Source organism: Plectropomus leopardus, chromosome 6 (genome assembly GCF_008729295.1).
Source record: "Plectropomus leopardus isolate mb chromosome 6, YSFRI_Pleo_2.0, whole genome shotgun sequence".
Taxonomy (NCBI): domain Eukaryota; kingdom Metazoa; phylum Chordata; class Actinopteri; order Perciformes; family Serranidae; genus Plectropomus; species Plectropomus leopardus.
In genome coordinates this window covers 15945203-15965946 of record NC_056468.1, presented here as the reverse complement: position 1 = coordinate 15965946, position 20744 = coordinate 15945203, and the positions used below count along the sequence as shown (strand labels likewise).

The 20744-nt window shown below is 44.0% G+C and overlaps 1 protein-coding gene across 9 annotated transcripts in view; it reads right to left on the bottom strand.

The window, feature by feature from the left end:
- mef2cb (myocyte enhancer factor 2cb) overlaps positions 1-20744 on the bottom strand; it is a 75452-nt gene that overhangs the window by 23499 nt on the left and 31209 nt on the right. For all 9 annotated transcript variants that reach the window (XM_042488927.1, XM_042488929.1, XM_042488932.1 and 6 more), the window contains 2 exons: positions 18950-19170; positions 8891-9094 (listed from right to left, as the gene is read on the bottom strand). In XM_042488927.1, coding sequence (XP_042344861.1) covers positions 8891-9094; positions 18950-19003 — 258 coding nt within the window. In that variant the 5' untranslated portion in view covers positions 19004-19170. The remainder of the gene's footprint in view (positions 1-8890; positions 9095-18949; positions 19171-20744) is intronic.

Genomic DNA, 20744 nt, shown 5'->3' with positions numbered 1-20744 from the left:
CAGAGTGGAGGGAACATCAGAGGGATCAGGCTGGCTTAGCTTATTGGAAGCAGATGGCAGACCAAAGGCAAGAAGGCCACAGTTTCATGAAGCGTGGTTTGAACATGCCAGGACCATGTCGAGGGGCATGCCCATGGATGATGGTTACATGGTGTGTGTGTGAGTGTGTATGTGTGGGCGACTAAGCATTTGGGGGAGAAGATGGTTGATTTTGTAGGTTACCAATCTGAGGAATGGGACCCCCAAATCACAGCCTGTCCCTGCCTGTTTTTTTTTTTTTTTTCAGTCATCATCTGTGCATCCCTTTGCACTGGTTGAGGCGACGTTTGAAAAACTATGCATCAATGACTTTTCAGTGATTTGGTGGCTTTGAAGCCCCTTACTCCTGGTGCCCTGCTGCACTATAATCAAGAATCAAAGGCTGGCGCCTGGGATCCATCATCCCTGGCAAAGTGGTCGTGTGTTCAGTAATAACGCTGGCTAACTGTGTATGTAATTACTAGCTGTCTAGGGATTCCTAGATTGGCTAAACATTAAAAAGGGGAGTGAGAAGTGGAGCAAAAATTAGAGAAAAGCGTTAAGTGTAAGTGAGAGCGATAAGGCTCCTGCACATTTCTCCAATCTGTGGCATTGCGATGGTGCATGTGCTAAAATCAACCTTAAGAAGAGCCCGCTGCAGACGAGAGCCCACTCACAGACAGACAATCTTAGCTAGCCAGTACACAGCACAATACCAGATGGTGCAGTGTTTCCCATATGGAATAGACAAACACTAAGCACATGTCAGAATCCAACACTGTTTGCTACAGCAGCATCCCGGCCCTGGGAACAAAGTGGTCATTCACACTAGTCACTACACTGTATAATTACCCAGATAGACATTATGAGACACAATGCCAGCTCAGTGAAACTGGATAAAGAGGGCACTTATGTCTGCACCCTCAACCTACCCATCTTTCATCCTGTCTACGCTCCAGTTGCATAATTCGGCTCTATTCAAATCAGAGAAATGAGAATGTGTCTTTATGTATTTCTGATTCAACATAAAAATCAATTCGCAGAGGCTAAATTATGTGGGGGAAACACTCTCATACTTGCTATATGTACTGTGACGCCATATGAGCAGTTTATTCTGGTAATTTACACATCACTATGTGACTGTGCTGTGACATTATTAATAAAGGCTGCCATTAAATATTTCAGATAGTAAAATGTCTCCAGTTTTTCTAGAGTGACAAATTTGTAAAACTTTAAGTCCCCCTCCTGCTGTCCCCTCACCAATCGTCACTTATCGTCTTTTGTCTCTCTGTCTCTTATCGCGTGGTGCCACAGCAGGAAAAGGGAGCCCGAGGGAGGCCTTGAGTAACAATGACCAGCCGCTTGACCTCTATACAGTGACCTTGAGTTTCCACACCCTGTCCAGAGCAGTCGTCACTTATCGTCTTTTGTCTCTCTGTCTCTTATCGCGTGGTGCCACAGCAGGAAAAGGGAGCCCGAGGGAGGCCTTGAGTAACAATGACCAGCCGCTTGACCTCTATACAGTGACCTTGAGTTTCCACACCCTGTCCAGCATCATTTCATCTTAATGGCTGGCGTGAATTGTTTTGGGCTGTGTAGTGGAAAAGCCTTGCCTTTTGGCAGTGCGGCCTCAGAAGTGGCCTGCCTTTTTCACCGCTCCACACCACAGGGACCACATATTGGCACATTTCAAACAGTCTATTTTTAAAACTCTCTTCTTGTTGTTGTGTGAGTACCTCAGACTTCCGCTTCAGCATATTGACCTTAAAAAACACCTCTTACAGAGATCCAAGTGCTACTTAGTTTCTTGTCTGGGGTTCTGCTTTTCTGGGCAGCGGGTGTCTGATGTGGAATAAAATGCTGAGCCCGTAGATCATATACATTATCTGTCATCTTGCTTTTAGCCACTCTTAAGAAGTGGAAGAGGAATATAGTCTATAAAATAGGAACTCAGTAAACTTGCTCTCTTTATGTCTGAGCCTGGCGCCGCAGACAGATGTGTTCTAGCGTGCCAGCCCAAAACTTAGAGCAGACTGTGTGAGGAGACTAAGTCGTTTGTGTGAGGGTGACACTTCTTAGGGTTTTATCAGAGGTAGACCGGCTGATTAGAATGCACTTAATTTTAGTGACAAAGTTAATATAACTCTCTAGAAACTTTTTCAAAAACACCCAGACAGGAAGCCTCTGTTTGGTAAAGTGTGGGGGCAGGAAAACCAGTAAATTAAATAATAGACTTCTTTATAAGAGGGATCAAATGTTTACAGGCACAGCAGGGTGTCAGATCAATGGTCTTATGCATGTGGTCGCCGAGGGCAAGTCTTCACGGTCCGTTTTCAGAAAGAGAGACAGAGACTGAATGAATACTCTGACACTTTGCTTACTCACGCCTCTGTTTCAAAAACAACCCCCATCCACCCTGATTCAAACACAATGGGGGAGGGGTGGGGGGGGTCAGGGAGAGGGGGAGAGGGAGGGAGAGGGAGAGAGAGAGAGAGAGAGGGAGAGGGAGAGGGAGAGAGAGAGAGAGAGAGAAATTCCATGCCTATTCTTCTACCCTCTCCCAGCAAGGACCGCCAGCAAGGCAACTATTTTTAGCTTCACCACACACTATTTTTAGACCACTACCACGTTTTGAGCCATTTATTAGAAAAAATAAGTACATCAAATAAAAGAGCGTGATGGTGGTTGTTTTGGGGGTGGTACTTCATTTTAAACATCTAAAGAACTCACTTTTATGTGGAAGTGTGAGGGAAGTGTAGAGACAAAACATGGATATTTGTTGTTTTGTTTTTTTGTCACGCCACCCTTTTCTATGCATTACGACAAACAGTTTCTATCTCTAGTCCACACAGATGAGGACAGAGACGGGTGTAGACAGGAAAAGGAGGAGGACAAAGGCGCGCTGCAGTTTGTGGAATTCAGCGGAAAGATGTTTCACATGTGCATCATATGTGGTAGCTTGTTTATTTTTTCCACCAACCTCAGAGCTTGTCTGTCTTTTAGAGCCAACTTTACCAGTGTTATTTACGTGTAAGGTGTGTAGAAAGTAACTGACAATTCCCCTCGCCCACTCTTCAACATGTAATTCTCCATATTAACTAGCCTCTTATCTTTTATGAAGATGTGCTGTAGCATTTAAACAAAATGTCATCAGTGTCTTTGTTTTAACAAACTGTGATACTGTTAGCTTTCCAATGTCACAAGGTTAATTTACTTAGTCAGTCAAAGCAGCTTCAGACCTAAATCCTCAGCTCACAAGGAAAAACAAGCCATGTTGCCGATCTCCTCGTCACTAGTAAACACTGAGGCACTGTGATCGCTGTGACAACCCCGCCCCTCACCTCCACCCCATGTTGCACCACATGTACCCTATTTGAAAAACCTCCAAACGACTCCAAACAAAATTACTGTGGACAACTGTGGGACAGGAGATATGATATGACTCCCTTATTTCTCTTGGATGCTGACACATGTCAGAGTCGTACAGGATAAATTAGTGAAGGCGTAATTATACAGTATTTGAGAGCCATGAGAAGAAGTCATTCAGAGAGGCTGATCAACACAGAAAACTCCTTAAGGCTAATGTTCTCCATGCTGTTTAGAAACCAAATAAGCACATAGAATAGCACACATGCTAGAAAATATTTTCACAAGAGCAAGGCAGAACATGAGCACACTGGCACTTCAGAGAGGGAGATCACATGTCCTGTTGACTTGCGAGAATATTATGAGAAAGCAGGGAAAGAAGGCGCTTGAATTAATAAAGAAGGGAATTTTTGAGGTGAATGACAGTGAATTGTGCCAAATTAGTCTCTGTAGTATTTAGAATGTGTGGAAAATTGTGTTTTATTGCCAGCTGAAACATTGTGCAAGGGATGCAGTGAATTATATGCTGCATTCGCTCGTTTTCTTTTTGCCATCTCCCAGCATACCTACGTGATTTACTTTCTCTTTATGTTTCTTCATTTCCACCTCGACTCCCCTACCCTCCTTACTTTCACTCCCTCCCTCCCTCCCTCCATTGGACTGTCACTGGGCTGAAATCACACCTGTGCTTCTCACACATCTCGGCACACGGGTGAAACATACGCAGGGTGAAACATGGTGAGGGAGCTTTGCTGAATCTCATTAGCCAAGCGGGTAGTCATTAACAGAATGACCTTTGGAAATAATTACCAGCCTTCCTCCCTCCATCCCTCTTTCCCTCCCTCCTTCTCTTCTCGCACTTATCCATCCCTCTGTCCCTCCCCTTCCCCCTCTCTCATTCAATAGTTCCGTATAGGTGAGGACGGAGGGAGAGAAAGGAGAAAAGACGGGATAGAAATGAGTTAAGGACGAGTGGTGAGGCAGGTCCCTGCTGCTGCTGTTTAAGATTACAGGGTGATCTGAACTTGCAGATTAGGTTAATCTGCTGGAAATGGGATTGGCCAACGGCCCTTCCTCTGGCAGGCAGGCAGGTCAGCACAGCACCAAGAGGCATGTGCCACTCCATGTGATAGTTGAGCCAATGGCATCAGAGTGTGCTGTGCTGGCTGAGGTCATCACAATGCCGTCAGCTCTGCAGGGTTCGAGCCAATTGTCACCGTGTATGTACACACGCATACACCCATGCAGTGCAGCCATTGCGAGCACACGATTGGGCCAAACACACTTTGGTTCATGTGCATATGAGCACAATATATGCACATATAGCACATGCAAATATCAAAGCACCCTTGTCTCCTTCCACGTAGGTATGTCCAGGTATTGAGGGGATATAGCTCCCTATCACAGCTCACTCACTAACCCTTTAGTTGTTTCACAAACCTGTGTTCTTTGTTTCAACAGAGGCGAAAACAAACACATTGTGGAACAGGGATTTGGCACGGCCCAAGTGTGTTGTTGGATTTGGGGCCGTTCAATCACAGCAAGACCCAGCCAGCACCGCTTAGGTTTGGGCTTGATCTGCAATCATCAGGAGGGGAAAGAAAGGACTCTTTCATGTGCTATTGCAATTAACAACCCCCATACTGGCATTATAAATCACCAATAAGAGCTGAAAGTGATTGTTCTTGTGCAGAAATAAAAAAGAGAGGAAGAAGGAGAGATAGATCTATTCTCTTGTCATTTCCCAACACGGCTTCCCGTTTCTCCTCTAATACTGTTCGCATGTCCAGGAAACCGGTCTGGCAGACAGCAAGTATAGGAAATCTATCTGCGTGTTTGACTGTTTTATCTGGAGCCAGGCTCGGAGTGTACTGTAGACCTGCCAGGACGACACATTTGGACCCAGCTTGGACATCCAATGATGGGAGGATCCGCCTTAGTGTTTGCTTTCATCAAGCTACGAGAGCCATGAGCTTACATGTCTCTTTGAACAATTAGCAAGTAATTAAGTGGACCTCCCCACTTGTTTATGTGACAGCTGATAGCACTGCGTAGTACATGTTTTATTACGATCTCTTGGGGGAGTCTCAGCCATTGTAGACATCACTGTATCCTTCATGACAATACATGTGGCTTTGGATTGACTGGAAGCTTTCAGAACATTAAAAATCCTACATTTTTTTCAAATTGTCACTGTTTTTATGTCATTATTACAGGTTTCTGGGTGTCATGCATTGTTGATTGTGACAATAACAACTTGTAGCCATTTTGATTAGCAATGCTTCTTTTGTTTTACCACTTGTGCTCCGAAGAGGGTTAGCTTTGGTTTCTTGGTCTTTTGCTTTCACAGATATTTGTGGAAGTGTCATTCCCAGCTGAGACTGTTTTCAAGTGAGTCATCAAGACCCTCTTTACCACTCTTCTCTCTCTCGCTTACACTCTCTCTATTTCTTTCAACCCCCCCTATTTCGGTCTCTCACATTCATTGACCCATACAAAGATCCAACCTAATGCAGAAAAAAATCTCAGAGATAATGTATGTTCAATGAAAAACTGGATGAAAAAAGAAGAAAAAGAGCGAGGGAGCGGTAGAAAAAAGCCCTCCAGCCTCTTGTAAACATGCTGTAGCTAGAGAGGCTGTGCAACGCTCTCAGTGCCACTCTCTCAACAACGCTAATTATCAACCAAAGACATGCTAATTACATAGAGCTTTATTGCTAATGTAGCAGGCCTCTATGCCAGCCGCCCACACTCTGAGCTCCGCTCCCCTACCTCTGCCTCTCCTCCCACTACACCTTCAGGCGCAGCAGCAACAGAGGAAGAGAGATGCGTGCAGTTTGTGTACTTCTAAAGACAAGAGCTTTCCACAAATTTGAATTTTTAACGTGTCACATATCAGATGTCATATTTAAAAGACTTATTGTGCCTCTGTGGGGGGAACCTAGGTTTAATCTATACCCCTAAATCCAGCCCTTCATCTTGTTTTTGACCTCCTCCTCATCATCCTGCCATCTCAACAGGAAGTCCGCTTCACTCCCCCAAACTCAACAACCCACCCACGTTCCTGCACCTGTGACGTAGCCTAGCAGCAGCACACAAGGCTCGGTGGGAGAGATCCAATCCCCCCCCCCGACACGGACAGCCCCCGTCGCCGCACACCCTCCTCCCACCCATGCTAAACGTGCTAGTGTCAGCCCTGTGGCCAATCCCGTTAGCACGCCGCAGCTAAGGCTGAAGGCCTCTTCAGATCGATTTCTCCCGCTGTGAGTCGCTCCGAGTCCTCCAGGGATCACAGTGTAGGTAGTGCTCCACAGCACTCTCCCCCACTAGGCTCTTTAGCGTCTTCCCCTGACACGGCTGTTTACACGTTAGCCATCCTCTGCTCTCTAATGGAGACACAGTTAAAGAGAGAGCTTCAAAGCAGCGAGCTCTCGTCACAGGCACTTGCTGAAACATGTGACAACTCTCTTCATGGGTTCAGCTGGGGCAGGATAATTCACTGACTATACAGTGGCTGAAGGGCTTGGTGCATAAAGGATATCTGTGCTTACAGGCACACTGGGGATATGAGCGGATGCTAAATGGGTTAATGTAAATGATATAATGCATAGAGGATTACTTTTTATCCCTTCTGATATACTTGGATACGATTAATTTTGCACAAACTGTGGCAATTCATTTAATCAGAATAAGCTTTGGGGACACTGCATAGATGTAAACAGCTTTACTGATTATTTAATGTTTTTGAGTTGCACATGATATTATAACTTTGACAAAACTGATTTAAAAAAGAATCTAAGCTTCAAAGTTATAGCCTCAGCCACATTACCAATTCAAAAAAGGCTCAATAATATGAATTATAGAGGGGGAATAAAAGCACATACTGCACTTGGAAAAATAATAGCTGTTATGCTGTGTCTTGTGGATTTATTTGTGCTTCTAAATACTGTCCGTGATAATGCACCCAGTCAATCTTCTTTATTTTCGCAACTACAGTAAGCCATATGTTGAGTGCTGCATCCCTTGATGTATGAGCTACATTAACACACTACATATCTGACTGCACTGAACGAAAAAGGTGATGGAACAAAAGCAATAATGACATCAGCAAACCATATTTATTTATGCTGCTTTTTTTAACCTCCAAACAAGATATGCAGGGAGAGGTAATTATATAAAGGATGGGAATAATGTCAATTTCTTGCAAAGCAAAAGACATTTGATATCAATGTGTAAATGTAAAAGGTTTGTAGTCAGGTGCAGAGTGCCATCTGGAATAACAGGACTGTTCCCGGTGGGCCTGTCCACCCGTGGGCGGGCGACAAGCCCAGCAACACCCATATGATATAAAAACATGTCCCATGCTGTTCGCTCCTGTGTTAGACTGTCCAACCAGCTCCATAGGTACATGTGTTAAGGGTAAACATGCATTACATCTCGCCAGGTCCCCACTTTTCCTTTCGGTCTTTTTAAATCCTGATCTTACAATGACTTTTGTAATGCAAATGAACAGGGACCAAGTCAGTCTAAGAAATTAACATTATGTTGCCATTAGGTGCCTGTTGAATTACAATGTAAGCATGTGTAGGCTACACAATAAAAACAAAAGACATATGGACACAGTTGAAGTTTTCTTTGACCTCTAAGCTGCCAAAATGATACATGTTGGATTGATTATTATTTGTCATGCATTCTTAACTGTATGTGATGTTTTCACACAGTTGAAAACGACTTTATATTCAACATTACTTTGTGGGACAGGTGCAGCTTAATCTGCAAACACTGTGTGAGTGTAAATGTGTGTGTGCAAGAGAACGGGATAAACTCTGCATGAATACATGCAGGTCTGTGTGTGTGTGTGTGGCCCACCGGGTTTGCCTGAGCTACAGTGTGAATGTTGCATAACAGGTTCACGTTGAGAGCTTAAGGATCCTGGAGGGTGCCAGCGTCATTTCCTGCTTTATCTACCTGCCTACTGGCTGCCCCAACAGCGCTGGTTAACATCGCCTTGAGCCACACTAGCGTCATGTGTCCAAAGCAAGTGAGATCAACATCCTCATCTAAGAGGCACATCAGTGGTGACATGACACCAAGGGCATGGGTTGGGGTTTGCACACCACAGGGGGATAGTCTGAAAGGTCCAGATCAATGACAGGCTACCACTTTTATGTCACAAAGTACACACAACACAAAGAGGCAATTTAAATAAACACATTTTGCTGAAATTATTTGTATACTGTGAGTCTTAAAATACCTTAAATGTGATTTAAATTGGGAATGAACCCTTGGGGAAGACTGACAAACTTTGGGAGCAATTATTTCTAACACTGTGTTCGGTGTAAAGTCCAAAAGAGAGAAGTAAGGGTTGCTGAATGAGTCACAAATGCTGCAACCATCTGTCTGCTTGTGCGTTTCTGTGTGTTTGCATGTGTCTGTGCAAGCGTGCGTGCTCCCGTGCATCTGTGCGCGCGTGCATGTGTGCCGTCTGCATTTTCTTGTAACTTACCTCCACAATATCGGAGTTGGTCCTGCTCTCGTGGGGCTCGTTGTACTCAGTGTATTTAAGCAGGACCTTGTCCATGTCTGTGCTGGCGTACTGGAACAGCTTGTTGGTGCTATTGAAGATGATCAGGGCAATCTCACAGTCACACAGCACACTCAGCTCATACGCCTTCTTCATCAGGCCAAACTTTCGCTTTGTAAATGTCACCTGCGTAAAAGAGGGAGATGAAAAAAATATTCACAGTGAGGCATTGAAGCTTTACGTTCACACATAGACCGACCTATCAGGAAATCAATCTATTTGTCTAACTTGTAGTCATCATTTAATTATAGCAAAAAAACTCCCCCACCCCAACATAAATAGGAGATTGACACAACTTTTCCTCTCAAAATGACTAGTTTTCAGGAAAACAGAATTAAAGGGAAAGTAAAGTCTGCTGATGGTGCGACGCCCCCTGACTGTAACAGCCCATACCAGGAAAAAGAAAAAAAGCTGGGCTTGCATTTAAGGAACTGAAAATACTGTGTCTCAGACAGATAACGGTAAAGAAGATCAGTTATTGCTTGTACATCAAAGCACATAGAGGTTTATCATGGAACAAATGTCATGCTAAAAGGTCCCTTTCATATGGCCTTGAATGTGCTCGCCCTCCCAACCCCCCTTTTATACAAAAGAATAACACATACCTATAACTATTTTAATCTAAGACAAAAAAAGCTGAGGCATACTATTTTCTGAGAGTGACATTAACACACATTGCTCAGTTGTTTTGTTGCCCAATTAACTGCCTCTCATAGTGAATAACAAGCGATTGATATAAATAACAGTTGGGTTCCCTGACTGTGCTTGAAGCTATTTGTGAGTGCTCAAATAGTGACAATGCACTCAAGTTAAACCACAGAAATTGTTTTCTCTAATGGGGCCTTTCTCTCTCTCTCTCTTTCTCTCTCTCTCTCTCTCTCTCTCTCTCTGGGTATCTTTAAGTGCATGTGTGTGTGGCCCAAGACTGGTAACTTTAATAACACACACATACAAGTGCCCACATTGTCAAAATAGAGCAGCTTCTATTCCTCTATTGTTTGGATCAAAACTAGAGCAATGAAAGTGAGTTAATTCCAGTGAGCTGCACCTGGTTTCTCTTCCAAGCCATGTGTGCGAGCTCTTCGGCTGTATGGGAAAATTAGAAAATGTGCCACTGCCAGCTTCCTTTCTCTGAGCAACGCCGCTTTTCTGTTTTTTTTTTTTTATATTGAACTTTCTTTCATTTCCTTCTGTGACTGTGTGTATTATTTACATTGGAGATCTGTATTGACAAAGCTTTTTTTTTATACCAAGAGGAAATACTGCCAGAACTGTGCCCAGCTGGTAGCTAATGATCTCAGTTTGTTGATTAACTGCATGTTTGTCTATTCTCTTCTGACACTTAAGTGGGCCAAAAAACACAGAATGAAAACCTCCCAACACTCAGTTAAACACGCTCTGAATACAATTATAAAGGCTTTAACCGTAGGCTATAAAAACCTTTACAAAGAAAGCCTGTGTGTGTGGCAGATCAGCGTAATGCATGAATAGATTTGCGGCATTAATCTATCATGCATTGCCCTTCACATTTTCTCTTTACAACTCCGAGGTCTGAAAGGGGAGATAGGACTGAATGGATATTGATAGATAGTTTTGGATTTCCTGAAATCATATATCCCAGGATGCACCAGGGAAACTGAATATCAAACTAAACCTGTCTTTCTCCCTGTCTCCCTCTCTACTGAGAGTGGGCAAAACCTTGCATGAACTGCCGTATCCTGGACCAGCGCCCCCCCCCAAAAGTTTTCCAGTGATGTCATCGCGTCACGCCGAGCCGTGTGTTAGACAGCAGAGGCTGAAACCAGAGACACGGACGGCATTCTAACTCCTTACAAACCAGCGTGTGCAATGTCAGGTTCTGTACCCTGGCACAAACACGCATCTGATTCACTGACGACATCAGGAGAGAAAACTCCCCTGGGCTCTAAATACCATGCTGACATTTACACAGTCACACTGAAATGTGAAAAAAATAAGGCTTATTCTTAATGCTGCAAGATCAAAAGGCATCTTGTGACAATAAGATTAATTGTCATATCCAACCCGCTCTGAGCTGTGTTGTCCAAAACTGAAGCATGTGCACCTTAAAGGGGTCTGCCAGCCTTTCAGCCGCAGAGCTGCAGTACAAATCGTACGTGAGCGAGTGAATAAGATGACAGGGCTGTAGGACATAAGGTCAAAGCAGACTGTTCAGGAACAGGACATGTGGAGTGTTGTCTTCCCCAGGTGTTTTGATGCAAGGGGCACCGGGGCAAACGCAGGACACAGCTAGCTGCCGGCCCAGCTCCGTTATCACCCACTCGCTCAGTCACACACTCTGCTGGGGCCATTAATGTTTCAAAAGGTGGCACGTGGTGCACACAGCGGGCTAGGTGTGAGTCCCAGAGGTCCAGAGCTGCCAGTCTCTAAGGGGAGGTCCACATGCTGGCTCACATATTAGTGGACCACTCGCAAACATCAGCACAACCACACACACATAGCAAAGTTTTACTTGGAAGACACTCATTCGCTGCTTCTCGTTTATAAAAAAAAAAGAAACGCAGAATCCAGTCAAAGTTGTCTTGAGCCTCACACTTTAAATGAGGAACTTTGCGTTCCCACATATTATGATTCGCACATAGACTGACTTTAACAACACCACAGGAAGAGAATGAGTGTGATTATGAAAAGCCTTAACTGACCAAACAATAACACCTACATAAATATCACACTGCACCCCCACATCTCAATCTGACACATACAACCTGCTACCTCCAAATCACATATATTACCAACGCTATGCACATACATCCATAAATACACAAGCGCACATATAACAACTACACACATTTTAAACGACAGTTGGCTTGCACATAAATGCTGTCCTGATGGTAAATACCGGTGCAAAACATCATGTGGGATGTGCTAATTTGTGCTGTACATCAGCGATGCAATTTTTCTGTTCAGTGTTCAATTTCACTGCTTGAAGTTAACTCTGTCGTGACATTATTGCCTCACATGATGCCGTCATGTGACCCTTTCAGCCCATCCACATTCAAGCTCATGCTGTCACTGCTGGCCTGTGCGAGCTCGATACAGCTTTCGGCCCACACAGCAGCTGTAAACTGCTGTAGTGTGCTAGACCCGCATTCGAGGAGCGACTGCTCTGCACTCTGAGTGGGTAAAAACAGATGCTATGAATGGCACACCTGATCCACAAACATTTACAGATATCTGACAGTGAAACAATCTGGATATCTTTACCAGCAGAAAAATGCTAATGACCAGAATACTGAGAAAGCTGAACATTAGTAAAAAGATTATGTTCACTAAACAAGAAAAATATTATAATAATAAACTTATTTTGTAAACAGAGTGAGTAGAGGTCCACAAAAAGTTTTACTGTGTCCCAGTATTTCTGAAATTGTGGAACAAATTTTTATGTTTATTGTTTATATCTTAAATCTAACTTGTCATGTACTTTTATGATATGGCTTTTTAATTGTCATGCTGGTGTATGGCCTTAAGATTTAGCTGGACAAAATCCTCATCTTTCACCGAAGGAGGCCTCTGTCCTTGTTGTTAAACCAAAAAAAAAAAAAAAAAACAACAAAACTTCATAAACCACCCGTATGTCAGTGTGGGTGTAATCTTCCAGTTTCCTTGGTCGGTGGGTGCTGTTAACCACACCACTATGTTAATAACAGAGAACATGACGTTACAGCACATGTGCAACTGTGCGTACTGGTAATAGGGACCAGTGTAAGTGCGTTAGTGTGAAATCAACTGTGTCTTTTCACAGTAAATTGGTAACCAGGGTGTGAAACCTATCTTCACACGCACAGAGAAAAATTTTGTAGACCGTTTTTGGCAGACGTTGAGGTAAAGACTAAGTCATGACATAAATGGGACACTTCACATTGTAACAGACATTGCATGCTCATAGGACAGTCTCTGTGTTTGCCTGTGAAGTGGACACAATCAAAAATTCTCAGCCTAACACCCGTTCTTCATGTAAAGAAGATGCTATTCGTGTTTAACACGATGCATTCTGGCTCTGCATCTACAGCAGGAGAATCGGTAAGAATTTTGGCCTGAATTTCTCAAAGTGTCCTTGGGTATTTGTGCTAGGAAACCTCTTAACTATCAACACAAAACAATTTTCACAACAACAGCTTAACCTTCGAAAAGATTACTCAGTTATGGAAAAGCTTAATGCAACAATAAGAAATAAAACAAAATTCCCTTTAAAAAAATGAATATTGAGATCTTTTCTTAAACTCTATGAAGGAGATAAAAACACAGCCACCCTGCCATCACCACATATCTGCTTATAATATATATAAATACTAACCTTCACATGCTACATAGTGTAACTCTCAATTACTTTGACACATAATGAGCATTCACTCATAAGCAGAAGCATCGAGAACATACACTGTAGACTCACAGTGACACAAAAGCCCTCTTTGTTCACCCTTATCCTCCTCCACAACCCCATCCCAAGAGACTCATGCACACTCAAATGCATTCAGGCACACACCCCTGTAAACACCTAAACCTGTTTTCATCACATCTCCTTTCAGAGCTTATTTGTCTCTTTTGTAAGTTTTCATTTAACCCTCTTTTAATACATTTCTTTTTCTTCTTTCTACATACGTATTTCTGTGTGTTTATATGTAATTATATGTATGCTATCACTGGAAAATGACCAATACAAATTATTTATAAAAATCTAATGATCAGTTTTACTCTGCTCAATAGACCTGTCACATTTCCTCTGGCAACAAAAAAGGAGAAAAACGCCCAGGATAAACAGAGAGTGAAAAGAAAGGAGGGATAGTGGCTGATTCTCTGCCACATGGGTGAGAGGGGAGAGAAAAAGAGGGGAGGGAGGAGGAGGAGGGAGGGAGAAGAGAGGGGGCGGACGCACAGGAAGCACATTTGTATGCATTTCCTCTCATAACAGGAAGAGGCCAGTGGCTTCCCCTTCACAATGGCTTCGCTTCTGCTTCCCACCTCCTGCCTGCTTCCCTGGGGGAGGAGGAGGTAGAGGAAGAGGAGGAGTGGAGAGACAGGCACCAAAAAACTGCTGGTTAGCAAACCAAACATGGCTGTGCGGGGACAACACACACGCAAACACACACACACACGTCGATGTCAGTCAGCTATGGAGCGGCACGGTTTGTCTTGAGACAAACACTTATCCCATTGTCAGGGGCCAAGCAGGAAGACACGGGCTTACGCAAAAGGAATAAGAGGAGCCCAAGACCTGGGCCTGAACTCTGCATCGCAGCCAAAGAAGCTGTTAAGAGGGGCATTACGACAAAAGAGGCTTTGTCCCACCTCTAATATATGCTATGCTCTTCTCTCTCCTCAAAACCCCACTTATCATCCTTTTTCAAGGCGCCTTCATTATACAGTAGGAACAGGAGGCAGCAGACGCCAAACATTTCTCCATCCAGTGTCAGAACTCAAAGTGTCCACTTTGAGGAGTAAAAAGCTGTCCAACTGATTGAGTGGTGTCTTAATTGAGCCAATTTTAGTTATAGGTGTCCTAAAATACAGTTTAGATTGTTCTCCTTACCAGAACTTGTAATTACATTTCAGGACAGCACTGTAATAGCTGGCTACACTCCTTCTCTGTATGTTTATGCTGTAAAACCACAACTGGAAAAGGATATGCCCACTGACTAGAGAAAAAAGTGCATGTTACATTGCAAGGCCGAAGTTAGTGGCTTGAATGACAAAAATAACTTTGTTGTCAGTCATTTGAGGTGGATTCACTTTTGTCGTGGCACCGAGGCTGACACTGTATATTTAAGGCACATCTTTTTTTTTTTTTTTTTACTTTTTAACAATTTCACTTAAAAAAACAAGAGCAGATTGGTTTAAACTGATTTTAACACGGATTGCATGTCCCCACACATCTAATTGTTTTCTGTGGCAGGAAGACCCCATTAACCTCACTTTTCACTAAATGAAGTCTTCTTATGACAAGCACAGCTCTGAATTAGTCTCCAGTAGGTAAGGGAAGAGAAATATGGAGGGAAGGCGTAAATGAACTGATTCTGAGCCAGTCTACAGCTTGTATGTGTGACAAACATACGTTAAAAATGTTTCGGGGGAAAAAAAACCCAAAACTTTTTTTTAATCATATAAATAAATAGACTTTTACTTTTGAAATAAAAAAACAAAACATAATGAGCACTACACAAAAGAAAGAAACAAGAGGAACCTATACAAACCTATAAGACTTTCTAGTGTGTGAAAATTATAGAGGTGAGGTGAAAGTGCTAAATGAACCATGTGAGGAACATGTGAACGTGAAACGAAACAAGAGGTAAGTTGAGAAGACAAAAGAGAACAAAACTACAGCAGAGAGAAGGTGAGAGCTTTGTGAGCCTTTTTCAGGTGAGGTCTTGAAGTACTGAACATATGACAGAGGAGCGCCATGTGCTGTGGTAAAAGAGGGAGACGGTAGAAGGTGGGAAACAGGGAATTAGAGGAGGGGTGCAGGGGTGAGGGAGCTACCCTGTGGGCCTCATTATTTTCCTGCTGTTAATTTCACTCGCACATTTTCTCACCCTGGTGCTGTTGATTGGAGAGAAGAATGCTTTGTCGTAGAAACAAAAAGATCCCTTTTTTTCAGCTGCAGCATTGCAGTTAACATGGTGAAGGAAGAGAAGCGGCACATGCAGGAAGATATAAAAAAACATGCCTTTTTTCATCTCTCCCAGCCAAGTGTGTGTTAGTGTGACTGTTGTTGGTGGGAGCTGGGAGATCCTGTTGTTTTACTTCCTGTCACTGATGACCTGATCCATGTTTAACCTTTAACCCTGGGTCCCTTCCCCGTTGGAAACCACATGTCCCACACAAAAACACACACATACACACACATTCTCACAAACAAGTCATCCTAAATTAGGCCCACTGAGCGTACTGGCTGGAGAGGTAACACTAATTAGAGCCAATTGCAGTAAATTAGTCGATCCCCAAGACCGACTCCAGAGAGTTAGATGCGTTTTAGATGTGTACATGTGTTTACAAGCACGCATTTGTCTATGCTGTACATTGCTGACACTAAATACACCATCTAAGTATGTGTCTGAGTGTATAATCTGCTATGTCTCAAATCTATGCCAGTGTGCACACACACACAGACACACACACCTGTGCATGCATCTTGTACTGTAGGTGTGTGTGCCTATCTGTGTGTGTGTGTGTGTGTGAGCTGGGGCAGGAGAGTCTGCTCTCTGTGTGCAGCCCATGAGTTTATGGCACAGGAGGCTCTTTCATGTGCCCGAGGCTGGGAGAGGGTCTGAGTGGTCGGGGGGCTTGGAGCCAGGGCTCACACACTGCTGCCCACTGTCCAGAGCTCCGGGCAGCCAGTCAACGCCAGGGAGGCCTGGCCCTTCTGCCCCTGCTCTGGGGAAGTGTTTCGGGGCCTGGGGGTGGCAGCCCAAAGTGGCCGCCCAGAGAGAGCCAGGCCCTGTGCCCACTATGATACTGCTGCTGCAAGAAGGGCAGGGCTGGGGAGACGGTGTAGCCCTGTAGGTGGCAAGGTAGCGTTGACAGCCACACAGAGTGGTGCCACTCCAAAGAGGACTGATGTATGAAGTGTGTATGCAGATGTGTAGGAATCAGGGGAAATGTTACAATAGCTTTAGACAGATATTTTGGGCTGAGACAGGACCATTTTCTATTTTACACAACTTTATGTTGGATACTCATGTCAAATAACTATCACTATATGGGACATTTTGTACAAATCATAAAAGCCATATCACACAAGGAGGCCATAGAGGAGCTTTAAGGGAGACTTGGAGCAAACCTTTTTAAACATAAAACTGTAAAAGTATGTTAAGAATGTGAGGTTGAAAGCAACATTATACAAATTCCTCCTGTGTTTATTTGGCCTGGGCTTTGGGACATTTCCTCAAAAAGGAAGTGAAAATATGCAAAGCCAAAGCTTCCGTTTTTTGTTTTTTTTTTCTTTTAAGAAGAAAATTTTAGTTTCTGTGTCTGTCTTGTGATATCCGCCTTTACAAAATGCGGTGATGTCATATATTTGGGCCGTAGGTTGAATGACACTGAATGGCATATGTTCGGCGTGCATGCGGTGCTTTCCACATGACCGGATGACATCATATCAGTGGGGGATTGCTCTTCCACTCAAACAAACAACTAAATGAGTAATCTATCATATCAGAGATCAAAACAACAAAATCCAGTGATATATTGATTTTCCCTTCCCTGAACCCTTTCTCCCGTCTCTGCTCTCCTCTCCTCCCCTCCTCCCCCTCCCTCTGTAAGTAAAGCCCGGATATCTCAGGCATCGATTCCCCTCAGGTGTCCTTCCTGTCTCCCTCTTTCCCTCCTTATCCGCAGGAGCCGGAGTGCCTGGTGCAACTGGCGGGGCCCAGTCTAAGGTGGGATGAGAGAGAAGGGTTGAGATAACAGTAAGGAGGAAGTGTGGGTGCTGCAGCAACACGATAGCTTTAGTCCTCATCTGAAACTCTGTGACCTCCTCCTTGCTCTTGTCTCTGTGTCTCTCTGTAGGCCTGTCTCTCTTTCAATAACAGATACATAAACCTGAATGCAGAGCGCATAGATGCCTGCCTGTCTACTAAATATTTCTCCCTATGTATCTTCCTCACTCTCTTCTTGTTGTGCTGCAGCTGTGACTCCAAAGGCACTCTGTTTTCAAGATGAACTCGCCGTGTATCCCAGACAGTCAAATCATGATTACTAGAAGTTTCCTCTTTATCTCAGGTACACTCACATCCTCACTCCCCTCTCTCACTATCCTCTTGTTACTTGCAATCACACTCATTGAGATCAGTCATGACAGGGGTCGCAATCTGCTTCAATTACTCCTCCAGTACTGCCCGATCGATTCCTCCAGCCTTTTTATGTCACTTTACTGCGGCTGCAAATGACTAGTGTTTGATAAAGCACACTGCGAGAAGCTGTTGTGGACTATTCTTGTGGACGATAAAGAAAGCGATGAAGTGGGTCTGTGTGTGCAGACAAGGTGTGTGTGTCTGCGTGTTTGACCTGTGATCCAGGGGCCACGTTAGCAGCGTATGGATCCAATTGGGCTGCCAGGAAACTGACAAAGTGTCAGTGGTCAGTCGTGCCACAGGAAGTGATCAATTGTGGGCCTCGGGGGCAGTGAGAGAGCTCTGTCTCTATCTATTTCCTGCCATAGACGGTGGTGTCTGCTCAAATCACGCTGTCCACAATTTATTATGTCTCTTTCTCTCTCAAGTAAAGCCAGCTGTTGTTAAAAAATGTCTTGCAAGAATTCCATTGTTGCTTTTTGATGGGGAATTTTGTACAGTATCGCCAGTTTAAACATGTATCTCTTGTGTTATGCAGAGGAAAGCTACAGCACTCCTACTGTTACTGATTTAGCTCAAGAAAAATACTGTTGCAGTGTTTGTCTCCCAGGCTGCCCTTCATCTCCGCCCTGTTGGTCACTATAGACCATCCCATCTCTGTTTGGTTGTTTGTTTATGTTTTTTCCCACCCTGACTCTCCGGTGCTACCACCCTCTTCCCGGTAATATTCCACTGCCAGTGAGCTAAACTGGGTGGCATGATGTGAAAGGTTGGGTGTGTGAAGGGTGCTACAGTTGCGTGTACGCCGCAGCCCTCAAAGCGGGCAGTGATATGCAGAATGGTTTTGGAGAATTACAAATGTTCTCATGCAAATCCAGTTTTGGAAAAATCCCAGTGCCCTCACACTGGTTTGTTAGATTGAGGGGGAAACAAACCTGCCATTATAACCCAATGGAACTCTTCCACCCAAAGCAATAACTGTGCCATCCCCGCACACACCTCTCTGTCGCCCAGTTCACATATTGCCCAGACTCCCAGAAGACCTTCATTGTTGAGGGTTGTGTGGGGTGTAGGGTGTTTCTCCTTCCTCCATCCTCCACCCCCTCCTCTCCCCCACCCTCATACTCATCCATCCTCCCATCCCCCAGGGACTTACCTGTCTGTTGCGTTCATCCATAATCCGCGTGATCTGAATCTTTTTCCTCCCCATCGTCCCCGTCTCTTTCTTTCTCTCCTCTTTCTAAAGAACTTTATGCTTTCTTCGCTCTCCTCTTTCTTCTTCTTCTTCTTTCTCTTCACTCTTCTGCTCTTCCTTTATCTGTCTTTTTCTCTGCTTTCTATTTGTTCCAATCAACTCAAAGATTCAAGCATCCGTACCTGCAAGAAAGAAACAGAGAGGGGGGAGGGAGAGGAGAGGATAAGCATTAAATGAAATGAAATATGGCAAAATACTGAGAGAAAAAAAAATAAAAGTGGCATCATGGCAGCCACAAGGGAGGGTGAAGAAAGACAAAGAATCTGTCAACAATGTTGTGAGAACCGCTGTGTTTTTCACTGTCGATATCATGCAAATCAGTTTTTGCATTTTTTTTTTCCCAGGCACCGACTATGAGAGGAGACAGCGCTGTCAGGATCTCGCTTCGTTCACAGAGAGTTTGACAGTGTTTTGGAAGTGCCGCTAACTTAAACGCTCTAATCACCAACACTGTAACATTACCTCCAGACTGAGAAATACATTTTGTTTCTTCCCACGAACTGCACTGTATTGACAGTGGAACTGCCAGACACAGCTTTTTCTACTCTATCTGCTGCTCATCTCCAAAATGGCAGACAAGAGTCGGAGGATAGAATACAGATGTAAAACCGAGCTCAGTCTTGCCATGTTCTCGCAAAACAAAGCTGGAAAACAAAAGAAGAAGAAAAGAAGACAAGGTGCCAAGAGTGATCTTTTGAAACACGGTAAAAGGACGTTTCTTAGAGACGGAAATCAAACAAAATTCCAACATGAACTTAATCCAGCTGGAGACATTGCATGTCAATGAGAGCATCTGAGGAGCATCTGAATGAATGCACTTGCTTGCGAGTGCATGACAGTGTCTCTCTCGCTCTGTGTGTGTGTGCGTGTGTGTGTGTACCCGTATTGGAGGAGTTTGGGCCAGCCGCTGATGAGCTGGACTGCATGTGCGAAAGAAGAAAGCTGCGCTCCAAAAAGTTTGCGTGAGTGAGTGACTATGTGTCCGTGTGTGCGTGCATGTGTGTGTAAGTGTGTGCATATGTGTGTGAGTGTGCACATGTGTGTGTGTGTGTGTGTGTGTGTTCTTGTGTGAGCTTGGCTAAGCCAGAGCTCCAGTGCATCTCTCCAGAGTGCTAAAGTAGGCCAACCCAATCTATCTCAGGGAGGAGCAGAAGAACTGTTGTTGTGTTTTCTTTTGACAGTAGAGGTGATAACGTCCCTCGTTATGCAAATGAGCATCCCATTATTTAAGCTCAGTGCAATGCAGGGGAGCTGTCAGCGCCGTCACATAAAAAAAAAAAAAAATCCTCCATCTACCCTGCCTTTTTTTCTCTACTTTCCCCTTCTTCTCTCTTCTCTCCTTTCTGAACCAGATTTCCGGCACCTGGCAGCACAAGCATCAGACATTGATGTGGAAGACGACACCGCTTCACCAAAAGACATGTCAGTCTCAGTCTCTCTCTCTATCACTCTCTCTCTCTTTTCTCTCATACACCCATGCTCTCTTCCTCACTCTCTCATATTTTCTCCCGCACACATACATGCACATTGTAATGCACTTCCCCATCTTTTCTTTTTTTTTTTATCTTCCCCTAACCTGAATCCATGTATTTATTGAGTAACATGCATGAGAAAGCACAAGAAAGCTCCAAACCCCTGAGGTGAGCACAGCACATTGCTATGCACTTGACCTCTTTGTGCTAGAGAGTAGGACATT